This window comes from Mytilus californianus, unplaced genomic scaffold (genome assembly GCF_021869535.1).
Source record: "Mytilus californianus isolate M0D057914Y unplaced genomic scaffold, xbMytCali1.0.p SCAF_10, whole genome shotgun sequence".
Classification (NCBI taxonomy): domain Eukaryota; kingdom Metazoa; phylum Mollusca; class Bivalvia; order Mytilida; family Mytilidae; genus Mytilus; species Mytilus californianus.
In genome coordinates, this window is record NW_026262582.1 from 50,566,795 (window position 1) to 50,580,718 (window position 13,924).

The following is a 13,924-nucleotide window of genomic DNA, read 5'->3' on the forward strand; positions in this document are numbered from 1 at the left end:
CATAGTAATACAGAATAGTGTTTACTTAGTAAGTAGATATAGGAAGGTGTGGTATGAGTGCCAATGAGACAACTCTCCATCCAAATTGTATTAACTAAATAAATGTATATCTGTTTTTCTTTTAAATCAAACTGTGTAAAACAAATAAATCCTGTGCATATAGTTGCTTTAAACTAAAATCTTATAAATTAACTGGGTGATTAATTATCTTTACTTTTACATACGACGAGAAATAAAAAATTAAATTAAAACTACAAATGATAAGACACAAAACAATATCCGATCTTCGGTCTTCGGCAATGCAAATTAACACTCAGCAAAATAGTCATCTTCGAGAATGGTCACGTTCGGTACTTGAAAGACCAGACGTGGTAGAAATGTTCTTAGTTAGTTTAGACACAGACACATCGTATGGATCAACCAATTTGTGATGGTGATGGTGTCCATAAAATGTATGGAGTTACATTTTTAATCTTTCCATCTCATAACTTTGTTGGATCAGTTTCTGCGTAAGGAGCACATCCCTGTATATAAAGTCCGTATTGTGTGAACATGCACGAGCATATCGTATCAACTGAGATATGTAAACACCATGCGATGGAGCAGAGGGTATGTTACTGCTGAGAAATGGGAAATTCATAATTTGGAAGTTGAAACATAATCATGTCCATGATCTAGATAGGCAAAGGAGAAAGAAGTAAGCATGACAAACGAGGTGGAAGATAATAATTTAAAAGGCATAAAGCAATACCCTTGACATTACATTCATTTACTGGCCACGAGGACAATAGTGATATAAAAATAAGGAGATGTCGTATGATTGCCAATGAGACAACTATCCACCAAAGTTTAAATAAAGTGGATCCGATGTGAGCAATTATAGGCAATCGTACGGTTTTCAACAATGAGAAAAACCCATACCGTATAATCTGCAATAAAAGGCCAGGATATGTGAAATATGGAACAATTCAATTAAATACTAACGGCCGCAATTATACCCCCCCCCCCCCTCCCAAAAAAACAAACAAAAAAACAAACAAATAGCGAAAAAACAAATATGACAGACATGAACCAACGAAACCAATGAACTAGAGGCTTCAGGTTTGGGACAGGCACATTTAGAATGTAGAAGATTTAAAAAGCTAATTTTTCATCGAAAAACAAACTAATACATTTTTTTTAGTTGTTGTCAAGGGGGACATTATATTAGCTTTTGTCCGGATAGCCAGTCAATAAGTGTTTGATTATACAGAAAGAAAATGGCTACACGTATATAGTTCGAGACAATGTATGGTCCATCTGTTCTAAATTAAATACTTTAGGTGGGCTAAATCGTCATTATTTTAGCATAGCTATTTTCATTACTGACGTCATTTTAATTTACTGCGCAAAGAAACTATCTTAAGGTAACACTATACCGAATGGCATATCTCCCGATTTTCCAACTTTTTGGCACACTTGTTCTTTGAATCGAGTTACATCGGAATATGTAATAAAAAATGGGGGTCACCATTTTTTTTTTCTTTGTAATTTTCATAGGAAAACGTCAATTTTGGCGACATATTTACATAGGTATATAGGGGAAATGCCTTTTTTTCGGCTTACCTTTTTAGATTTTTCAATGAATGGCTATGTTTTTATATACGGAGAAAAACAAAAAACTAAAATAATATCCAGGATTGCATACTGAATCCATACACGTATAGAAACTTATATGTCACCATCCTTGTTTTTGAGAAAAATGGCTTCAAAGTTGGTCGATACGCCTAGAACTTGACCAAAAACGTGTGACGTTATTAAATACAGTTTATTATATACTTAGTAGTAAATACAGATATATTGTATGTGTAATACAATCATAAGGGGACGAAGTCCCCTATTACAGTAGAAAAATCAATAAAAAAAAAAAAAAAAAATCGGGAAAATTTTCCCGAATTTTTCATTGTACTAATGAACTCAAAATCGTTAACTTTTTTTTAACTTTTTTTTCAGACTTTTTTTTATTTTCCCGCATCTGCGCAGAAATCTTTTCCGGTATCGTTTTGGCTCGGGACTTTAGTAAAATGTTATGGGGACGTACCTTACATCAGTAAGCAAATCAATAAAACTACTAAAAATCAAAATAAAAAATCAATAAACTAATGAAATCATTATCGTAAACGTTTTTCGAACTTTTTCAAACAGTTGCATTTCCCCCTGGCGGACGCTGCAATATATGTCATACGATTTCCCGAAAATTAGTATGTATGATTACCGGAAAGAGTATGGACGACAACACAATAACAATAACATTTGTATTCTTATAATGTCCTTTTTATAATTCATGGTTGACTTTGCTTTAATGTTGTTGTTTTTTCGTTATACTTTTAACAAAAAGACATGCAGATTCAAAGTTGTATGAAGTCATATAATGGTGATCGCTATGATTAAGGATCATTGTGACACGTTGGTTTTGGTACAGATCTGTTCCTTACAACTCGATGCTTCATAGCAACACGTCTTTTCGTTTACATTAAAATAGCAGAGTTTTCAGTCTTTTTAACCATTTAAATATACATTCTTTTAAGGTAGATCGGGTGTTTAAATTTTCGCGCCTTCTGCGCAACATGCTGCGCATAGTGTTGTAAACTGTCGTAAAATTTTATGAAAGTAATATTTTAACTTTTTTTTTTATATCTGTGAAAATTATCAGAAACGCTTTTAAAATCGTATTTTATAAACTCAATTATCAAACAAATAATCTCATTTCAGTTTGATTGCTGCAAATTGTTTACTTCCGTCATGGCGACCTGCACAACATGGTGAACAATGGAAAAAAATGAAAAAGAAACTGTGATCGTGATAAAGTGGACTGCTTTTTATAAATACTGTGATGTAGATCTGTAAATTAACAATATGATCTTCGTCCTGGTGGCTTATGAAGCAATCCCACACAGATTCTGCACAAAAAGTAGACGACAGAAAAAATGGGAGGTAAACAAGTTATTTTTTTGTGTGTTGCTGCTTGCCGTAAGTACAATTTATATCGTATCGTCTGCAGTAATCTTACAAATGATGGCCGAAAGATCTCAATCAGGAAGATTCAAAAAAGCAAACACGTTCTCTAGGGCAAATAATTTTATTAACACCAACGTCAAAGACTCACTTTCAGACCCCCCCCCCCCCACTTCTTATCATAATGAAGACGCAGATTCTGAGATGCCTTCTGTACATGTAGAGGTTCATGTCAATCTTGACCACACATATACCTTACCGCTGGTACTAGACAATGACCCTTTGGCAATTTCTTCTGAGATTGAAGATTAAACCTTTAGGATTTTCAGGCTTGATGTATGTCCAATGTCCTGAATGTGGTGGTGTGACAAAAATCAAGTTGGGGAAAACTCATCATAGTAGAAATAGTAAAAGAGGATGTGGAACTTTTGACATTAATACAAAAGCTGCAACAGGTGCACTTTTTATGTAGTTGTATTTACGAATAAAAACCTTTGTAGACTTTTTTTTTTCAGTCTCAAAATATATATATAATACATGTACATGTACATGTAGAGCTCTGCAATGCATGTACATTGTTGAAAAGTATAGGTAAACTATTTGTATTTGGGCAAAACGGATTGAAATGTTTGCAGAGCCTTGCATTTCCCAAGTTTCTAAGCCTCATACAAATGTTACCAATATTTTTTCAACACAGATGTATAGTAAATCAGTTATTCTACATGTACATGATGTACAGTGAAATTTTGATTTTAAAAATGTGCTCATGGATGTTTAAGGGTAGGAAGTGACTTTAAAAATATTTCTCAATCAGCAAACTTTTTTCAAATACATTGTTGTAACTTAATATACATCCTACCAATGTTGTATTATTAGAAATGTGAATGCATTTTTCTGTAATTCAGTCCTCCCTTCCTTCCCTCTCACATCCAGTTTAATTCACAAATAAGTAATATCCTTTGAATAAAGTCATGACATAAAGTATTGACTAGTTTTATATTTATTCATGTCAGATTATAATTGAAAATTAATATTCACTTAAAATAGTAAATAAAAATTTTAAATGCATGTCATGCATGTAGCCTATGATACCAAATAAATTTCTAGATTTCTAAACATACACATGTATATTTTGAGTTTAATCTTTGTTAAATAAAATAGTGAGTCACAAATTGGTTTATTATGTTATGTATATACATGTAGTTGCAATCATTTACAAATCTGTGAATTCTGTTGATTACATTTTAATTTTATAGGAATGCTCCATGCTGGTATTGGGGAAACCCAGCTTAACAATCTGCTTTCAACGATGAATGTACACTGTATAGACACTAAATCTTTGAAAGCCAGAGAACATGAAGTTGGCCAAGTATTGGAGAATCATGCAAAAGAATCTGAGCATAAATACTTACTAGAAGAAGCAATTGGGTGTTTAAATATTAACACAGGTTTGAAAAAAAACAAATTAGTATAATCATAATAATCATTTATTGGTCTTACAGTCTGTATAATTGTTTGTCTGACCAAAAAAGAAATTTGAAATTTTCTACTATATGTTCACCTAAAAACTCAAAATATTTCTGTCTGACATTTTGTCGGTCAGACAGAGTTTGGGTTTGTAACAACAAACATGCAAGGAACTATTTCTTCTGTTTAGCACCAAAACCAACAAAAAAATGTATGGAACAAATTCCTATTATATATTGACCTATATCACATATGTAGTATTCCCATTTTGCACTAGTGCAATATAGCTTAAAAATTAATTGCATCTATTATCAACAACAAAACAAAAATAACTTTTATTTTATAAAGCTTGCGATGAAAAATTTTGTGCAAAATGAGATTCTTCTTTGGACAATATTCCGCAATAATCCGGCAAAACCACTATAATACATGTACCATTGATCTCTTTTGTAAAATTTCATAATTTAGTCCTTGTTTATTTTCCAGTTATGTACATAAGTGGTTATCATATGAGTAACCACATCAAAATTTATAAGGAAATTCTGTTCACTCTAAGTACCGTGATAAGTTAAAGGGGACATAATTGGGTATATGTTCAAATGTACAGATTGCACACAAGAACACAGTTTTAATAATACACCGAAGAATTAGTTTGAGATCACTAAACCTACCCTCATTAAAAATTTGTGAAACATTACCAGTTACACATATTTCAAGCATTAACATATTGATACAAATGTACAGGATAATTTTCAAATACAGTTATTAGTCAAATTACACAGATGCAATCTTTACTGTCATGGTAACAATTTGAATATATAAACAATATAAATGAAAGCTTTATTTTTATACAATAGAAAATGAAGAAGGAAAAGGAATCACAGTATCAACAGACACCTGCTGGCAAAAGAAGGGTTCTGGAAGGGCATATAACAGTTTGTCAGGCATGCCTTTAACTGAGTTTAATCCAACAAGAACAAAGTTCAACAAATAATCAGATATTTTATTTTATTTTATTTTAAAAACTACTTTTCCGTTAAGGTAGTTCAGGGATATAGAATAAAAAAGACAGAATTTTCTTATACTTGGCCAAAATGAAGCTTTTACTATCCTTTTTACAAAAAATTGATAAAAAGTATGGGTCACCATACTATTTTTCAAGGTACTAGTTGTTCAAAATTGACAAAATTTGCTTAGATTGTTCGTGAAAAAATACATTTTTGTGCATACAAAGAAATCTATGAGACAGAATTTTGAAATAAAATATGAGAAGATAGGTTTTATAATATATTTTAAGAAAATAAAAAGAAAAAATGGTGTCACCGAACTTGTTTTCTTGCTACAAGTAAAAAATGAAAATTTCCCTATATGTCCAGTATAAATTTTGTACAAAAAGAGGTATTTCCCCTTTAATGGCTTATTTGAAAAATTAGTTCTATAAGCACAGCACATATATTTGGTATTTGTTAAAACATTTTTGATAATGTCAATAAATGGCAAATCTGTCTCCAAATTTGCAGATTTGGGCAAAGAACTAGACCCATTATTTACTGTGATTGTACAATTCAAGATGGCGGTATACTCCTGAACTTCCTTAAGCTAGAAATATTAGGTCACATAGTCCTATTTATTTTTTAATTTCACATACATACATCCTTAACATTATCATTCTTAACTGTCATACAAAGGTCTTTTTTAGATCTGATAATTTCTCTGCAAATATGTTAGTTAAACTGAATTTTCATGAAACCTTTATATGATAGAGGAGTTTGAAGATAAATTTTGGTTCTTAAATCCTTATAATTTATAATAATGACACTTGTTTCCATGCAAAGCATATTATGTTGATATGCACAAAGACAAAACATTTTTATTCAGATTATTGCAAGGGAAGATAATGTTGTGAAATTTTTGAAAGGGGAGATAATTCAACTTAAAGGTTTTAACTGCTTTTGAAGAAAAATATAAAGCTTGGACAATAAAAAACAGAATAGACCAGGAGGAGGGTGTATTCCTCTGTGAGCTTGATCAAAATAATTATAGTTTGATCTAATGCAGATATTGCTTATCTCTAACAATATTACAATATGGGACATTCATGTCCTTTAAACTCAAAATTTTATTTAAGCTAGTTTAAATTGAAATAAATAATTTCAGGTGTATCAACATTGATTGGTAAAAATACAGGAGGAGTTGTCCATCATGCAATAAGATGTCAGCAATGCAGAATCTGTGACAGTGCAACAAAAAGGGGGATTCAGCCCAAAGAGCACAAATGTAAGAAAAATTGGACAGGCTCAGCAAAGGCTATGGAGCCAGATATGCTAGTTCAGATGGTAATGGATGTGAAGAACAAAGGGATCAACATAGATGAAATTGCAGGTGAGGATGATACGACCGGATTCGACAGGCTGAAAAAGATATATCCTGAATCAAAGATGATTAAAACCAGTGACAGAAATCATGTAAAAAAGAATGTCATTAAAAAGTTATATGCAATTAAAAGCCAACATAAGCAGCTCTCTGACATGGTTATGAATTCTATATTGAAGAATTTTTCATTCATGATAGATCAAAACAAAGGAGATGTTGAAGGAATGGAAAATGGCCTAAAAGCTATAGTAGAGCACATGTATGGGGACCACGCCCATTGTAATAGATCATGGTGTGGATTTCTTAAAGACGGGGAAAAATATAAGCACAGTAATTTACCTCATGGAAAAGACTTGACATCTGATTCATTACGGACAGACCTAGAGAAGATATTTTTGGGGAATGACTCAGTCAATCCAAGGAAACTTGCATACCTGTCAAGCTCACAAGCAAATGAAAACTTTAACAACATGCTTGCTGCAAAAGCTCCAAAAGCGAAGCACTACTCCTCATCAGCAAGCTTGGGCTACAGGGTAGATTCTTCTATCTTGCAAAAGAATGAAGGATATGCCTATGTTAGTGAGGTATAACTATATGCACCCTTCATTAGCTCTTTAAAAAATTTAAAAGATAGATGATCAATGTAAAATACAGTTATTTTAGCAGTTTTTGGCTTTTCATCTTAAACTGCTGTAATTTAGAAATTTTTGGGTGCATTTATTAATGTGATTTTTGAGAAGTAAACAATAATGCAAGATTAATAACTGAGATTTATTGCAGTGACTCAGGATTTCCAGGTGACCAATTAATTTAATCTTCTTGAAGCTTGTTGTTATAATTTTCATTCATTGAAAAAAACTCCAAACATTCAGTATGGAGATAATTATTTGTATGGTCTGAGAAAGAACATTTTTTTTTATATTAAGTGGAAAAAATTTAGGGAGATAAATCAACAAATATATGCAAGATAAATCAACTTGATATTGAATGTTATATATACATCAGTTTCTACAACTTGTTGCTTTATTTATAACTACATCTAAGTTTATATGCTATTTCTCTATTCATATCTGATTCAGTATGAAAATACACATTTCAAAACTTTGTCTTATTTTCTTTATTTCATATATATATATATCTTTGAAAGTTCATGCATCCATGGGACTGTCTCCTGGAGAGGAAACAATAAAAAGAAGCTCCAAAATAAATATGAAAAGGAAAAAAAACCAAAGAAGCCAAGAGAAGACGTTTCTTCTTAAAGCAGACAAGAACCTCTAAGACTGCTAGTAAAGAAATAAGGGAAGGCAAAACTTACGAAAGTGAAATAGGTATATGTTAGTATTAAAAAGCCACCAATAATGTTTTATGAAATGTAATATTTAAATAAATCTTACTTAATGAAACATGTCATAACATCAAGGGCAGAATCAGGCAGGTGGTGAGGTGGGCTTGTGCCTCCCTAAAATTTGCAAAGAATGGCATGGGTTGTCAAAAGCTTAATTTCGATAATTTTACCTTAATAAATCTGTGCCCCCCCCCTCCCCTCTGCTTGTAATTTTTATTTAGTTTGCACCCTCCCCCCCCCCCTTTTGCCCTGAAATATTTCATTTAGTAAGATTTATTTATACTGTCCCCCCTTTTGCCCTGAACCTAAAATATTTCATTTAGTAAGATTTATTTATACTGTTATTATGAACTTTAAAATTATATTGGGACTTTCCTTGTCTATAGATTTTATAATGTTAAAATAACCAATCTTCATATTTCAATATATATGCCTAGATACGATGAGATCTTCAGTTTCTGAAAAAAAAATGACCACAACTATGCGAAACCAATACAAATGTTTTATACTATTTTATGTTATAAATAAATATTAAAAGAATGTTGTCTTGTGTGGGGAAAAAATTATGCATGTATGTAAATATTCTAGAGGCACTCCCACTTCTGGTTCTTCTTTGTGATTACTACAGTTTGTGAGAATTTGTTATTTAAACGTATTAAGTTCATCAAAATTGTTGTTTCAAGATTAAATTAGATAGATATAAGGAGACGTGGTATGGGTGCCAATGATAAAAGAGGATTACACATTCTGGTTCTTCTTTGTGATTACTACAGTTTGTGAGAATTTGTTATTTAAACGTATTAAGTTCATCAAAATTGTTGTTTCAAGATTAAATTAGATAGATATAAGGAGACGTGGTATGGGTGCCAATGATAAAAGAGGTTAATCCTTCAATAATTTATGATCAAATTATAGGATTCAAATCTGAAGTTACAGACAAAGAGTCCCAGGAGATTCCTGAAATACAAGACATCACAAAGATCCCTTTGAATGAACAAGAGTCAAAGCACCAGTAGTAATTTTTGATTTAGAGACAACTGGCCTCAGTAAGTGTAAAATTAACGTCTAACGTTTTAATCTCAGTTTAATTTTGTGATGCAAGTCACTTGATGTGAAAAATGAAAATTGAACTTTGACATGAATAATGTCTGCATGGTAAAAAATAATCAAAAAAATAAGTAAGACGAAGTAGTTAAAAAAAAGTCCACAAGTTAAAAAATGAAGTTTTAAAAAAAATGTTTTGCTCACAGTACACCAACAAACTAGAGGCTCTAAAGAGCCTGTGTCGCTCACCTTGGTCTATGTGCATATTAAACAAAGGACACAGATGGATTCATGACAAAATTGTGTTTTGGTGATGGTGATGTGTTTGTAGATCTTACTTTACTGAACATTCTTGCTCCTTACTATTATCTCTATCTATAATGAACTTGGCCTGGTAGTTACAGTGGAAAATATTTTGTAAAAATTTACAAAAATTTACAAAATTTATGAAAATTGTAAAAAATTGACTATAAAGGGCAATAACTCCTTAAGGGGTCAATTGACAGTTTTGGTCATGCTGACTTATTTGTAGATCAAACTTTGCTGTACATTATTGCTGTTTACAGTTTATCTCTATTTATAATAATATTCAAGATAATAACCAAAAGCTGCAAAGTTTTCTTAAAATTACCAATTCAGGGGCAGCAACCCAACAACGTGTTGCCTGATTGGTCTGAAAATTTCAGGGCAGATAGATCTTGACCTAATGAACAATTTTATCCTCATCAGATTTGCTCTAAATGCTTTGGTTTCAGAGATATGAACCAAAAACTGCATTTTACCCTATGTACTATTTTTTAGCCATGTCGGCCATCTTGGTTTCGCTGGCGGGGTCATCAGACACATTTTTTAAACTAGATACCCTAATGATGATTGTGGACAAGTTTGGTTAAATTTGTCTTAGTAGTTTCAGAGGAGAAGATTTTTGTAAAAGATTACAAAAATTTACGAAAAATGGTTAAAAATTGACTATAAAGGGCAATAACTCCTTCAGGGTTCAACTGACCATTTTGGTCAAGTTGACTTATTTGTAGATCTTACTTTGCTGAACATTATTGCTGTTTACAGTTTATCTCTATCTATAATAATATTCAAGATAATAACCAAAAACGGCAAAATTTCCTTAAAATTACCAATTCAGGGGCAGCAACCCAACAATGGGTTGTCTGATTCATCTGAAAATTTCAGGGCAGATAGATCTTGACCTGATAAACAACTTTACCCCAGTCAGATTTGCTCTAAATGCTTTGGTTTCAGAGATATAAGCCAAAATCTACATTTTACCCCTATGTTCTATTTTTAGCCATGGTGGCCATCTTGGTTGGTTGGCCGGGTCACCGGACACATTTTTGTCGAGCCTTCGACTTTAGTCGAAAAAGCGAGACATAGCGATCCTACATTCCGTCGGCGTCGTCGTCGTCGTTGTCGTCGGCGGCGTCCACAAATATTCACTCTGTGGTTAAAGTTTTTGAAATTTTAATAACTTTCTTAAACTATCCTGGATTTCTACCAAACTTGGACAGAAGCTTATTTATGATCATAAGATAGTACCCAGAAGTAAATTTTGTAAAAATAAAATTCCATTTTTTCCGTATTTTACTTATAAATGGACTTAGTTTTTCTGCCGGGAAATATTACATTCACTCTGTGGTTAAAGTTTTTAAAATTTTAATAACTTTCTTAAACTATCCTGGGTTTCTACCAAACTTGGACAGAAGCTTGTTTATGATCATAAGATAGTATCCAGAAGTAAATTTTGTAAAAAAATAAATCCATTTTTTCCTTATTTTACTTTTAAATGGACTTAGATTTTCTGCCAGGAAACAACACATTCACTCTGTGGTTAAAGTTTTTAAAATTTTAATAACTTTCTTATACTATTTTGGATTTGTACCAAACTTGGACAGAAGCTTGTTTATGATCAAAAGCTAGTATCTAGAAGGAAATTTTGTAAAAAAATAAATCCATTTTTTCCGTATTTTACTTTTAAATGGACTTAGATTTTCTGTCAGGAAACAACACTTTCACTCTGTGGTTAAAGTTTTTAAAATTTTAATAACTTTCTTATACTATTTTGGATTTGTACCAAACTTGGACAGAAGCTTGTTTATGATCAAATGCTAGTATCTAGAAGGAAATTTTGTTTTCTTCCAGTTAACATTACATTCAGTCTGCAGTTAAAGTTTTTAAACATTTATTAGATTCATAAACTATCCTGGATTTTTACCAAACTTGGACAGAAGCTTCTTACAATCAAAAGATAGTACCAAGAGGAATATTTTTATTGATTTACTTCCTCATTTTTGTTGAGCCTGCGATAAACAGAAAAAGTAGGCGAGACACTGGGTTCCGCGGAACCCTTACGAATTTTTTAAACTAGATACCCCAATGATGATTGTGGCCAAGTTTGGTCAAATTTGGTCTAGTAGTTTCAGAGGAGAAGATTTTTGTAAAAGTTAACGACGACGACGGACGCCAAGTGATGAGAAAAGCTCACTTGGCCCTTTGGGCCAGGTGAGCTTAAAATTGTAATCAGCTCATAGCGATTTGTTTTATTTTTAATACAACAGCAATGTTTGAATCACAAATTTGCACACATTTAAATAGCAACTTTTTAAGTTTATTGTCTGATGTCAATTTGTTTGTCCAGAACAGATTTAGTGTCAAACATCCATTTTTTGTTGTTCAGTTGCTGTCTCTTTCATACATAGCCGATTTCCATTATATATTTATTATATTTTATATTCACCTTGACATGCGTGTGTCAATAATAATTGAAAGCAAGATTGTGTGGCTTTATAAGTGTGTAAATGTGTATGTATGAAGCCAGATAAAAGTTGTTTTGATATTTCACTTATACTCCTTGTCATCAAAGATGCATTTTTTTTATTGTTCTATTGTAGGTAGGAAATCTGACATAACCCAATTAGCAGCCTATTCAGAAACTCTGAATTTTAGCACTTACATTTTTCCATCCCAGGCAATATCCAAAGAAGCATCAGAGGTCACACAAATTTTTGTGAATGGTAATCAGATGTTTCACAACAGCACTGCAGTTCAATACAAGTTGGCCCATGAAGCATTGACGGACTTTATTATATTTTTATCAAGTTTTCCTAGTAAATGTATTCTTGTAGGTCACAACATCAAACGCTTTGATACTCATGTGTTATATAACCAATTGCATATTCATAACATGTGGAATGAATTTTGCTTACATGTTTGTGCTTTTTGTGACACCTTAGATTTATTTAAAAGTGTTGTTCCTGGTATGTCTTCATACAGCCAAACATCTCTTGTAAGAGAGCTCTTAGGCGATACTTATGATGCTCACAATGCTATACATGACACCAAAGTTTTATACAAACTTGTAATTGAAAGAGGGAATTTTAAGGATAATGTGGTAGAATTTTCATTACCTGTTAGTTATCCTTATGATTCACATGTTATCCAAGAAAACTTGAACAGTTTTTCTCATGCTATAAATTGTGAAGCTATTTCAAAATCTTGTGCACTGAAGGCATCAAAATCTAACCTTAAATTGTCTCACTTTAAGTTAGCAGTACATCGAGATGGTATAGATGGACTTAAAGCTTTACTTGCTGAAAAGTCTAACAAGGGAAGTGTGAGAGTAACTAAATGTACAAGAGTTATTCAAAAACTGTTTGATTTTCTTCATGAAGATTGAAATAGTATGCAATAATTAGGTCATGGAAAATTACCTTGTTCTCAAGTTCACTAAATGATACAGGGGGAAGGAATTTTTTTATGCTCCAATATCAAAAAGGGAAAGGGCATTTAGATTTCCCCTTGTCCGTCCATATGTCCTGGTATTGGTTAGTTTTTTACCTGCGTTGTAAAAAGCATCATTTATATTTATCCTTATACATTTGTATGTAATGATATTGGTTAAGTTTATACTGCTGGAGTTCAATTTTTTCTTGGCTTTTATGACAGAGAATGCAAATGATTTTAATATTTGTTCTGGGAATGATTATTTATGCTATGGAATGCATATTACCTCAATCAATTGAATGGAGAGGCAGGTTCAGAGCCAGTATTGGTCTTGTTGTGTATATATGTCTGCTTCCTAGACATATACATGGTATAGCAATGAATATATATATAGGTTATTTGAGGGTCCATTTTACATCAAATAAATTTTTAAAAGCCAACTTTTCTTTTCATTCTTAAAAGGCTTTGCCAAATTAAAAAGAAATATTTTGAACATAAAGTTAACATTAGGAAGGGGCTGAGAACCAAGAAATAAATGTTATTTGGTTTAAATAAAAAGAGTAATGATGATGTAATTTTTAATGACTGTTTATAATATAAAAAAAAAACTATGCTTTGTATTTGTTGGAAAATGTCAAATATATCCTCATTTCCTGATGAGAAAATAAATAATCATACATAGTACAAATTTGTTGCCAATTATTTCATTCAAGAAACACACAAAATGAGTGTGACATGTGTGATCGGATCAACAATATCAAATTCCTTCCACACCGGCTGCAGGATTCATATCCAAACTTATCCAGTGTACTATAGTCTGTAGCTGTTACTCAAGAAATTAACTGATCACAGAAAATTATACTTATTTTTCATTTCAAATCTTTCTATTCAATATGGATCTTAAGTCCCCCTTTTTCATGTTTTTGATGTTGTTAAAGGAGTGATAAAGATTGTTCAGAAATCGTC

The 13,924-nt window shown here is 31.9% G+C and overlaps 1 protein-coding gene and 1 long non-coding RNA gene across 2 annotated transcripts; both read left to right on the forward strand.

Moving 5' to 3' along the window:
* The first annotated feature begins 1,936 nt into the window (after positions 1–1,936).
* LOC127718774 (uncharacterized) lies at positions 1,937–5,455 on the forward strand. The gene is made up of 3 exons (XM_052224823.1): positions 1,937–2,973; positions 4,251–4,442; positions 5,319–5,455. The coding sequence occupies exons 1-3, from the start codon at positions 2,967–2,969 to the stop codon at positions 5,453–5,455; spliced, it is 336 nt and encodes a 111-aa protein (XP_052080783.1). The 5' UTR covers positions 1,937–2,966.
* Positions 5,456–7,155: 1,700 nt separating this feature from the next.
* Positions 7,156–13,622, forward strand: LOC127718852 (uncharacterized). Its single transcript, XR_007989980.1, has 4 exons — positions 7,156–7,418; positions 7,982–8,162; positions 9,095–9,225; positions 12,127–13,622. It is a non-coding gene; the product is annotated as an uncharacterized LOC127718852 (long non-coding RNA).
* The last annotated feature ends 302 nt before the right edge of the window (positions 13,623–13,924 follow it).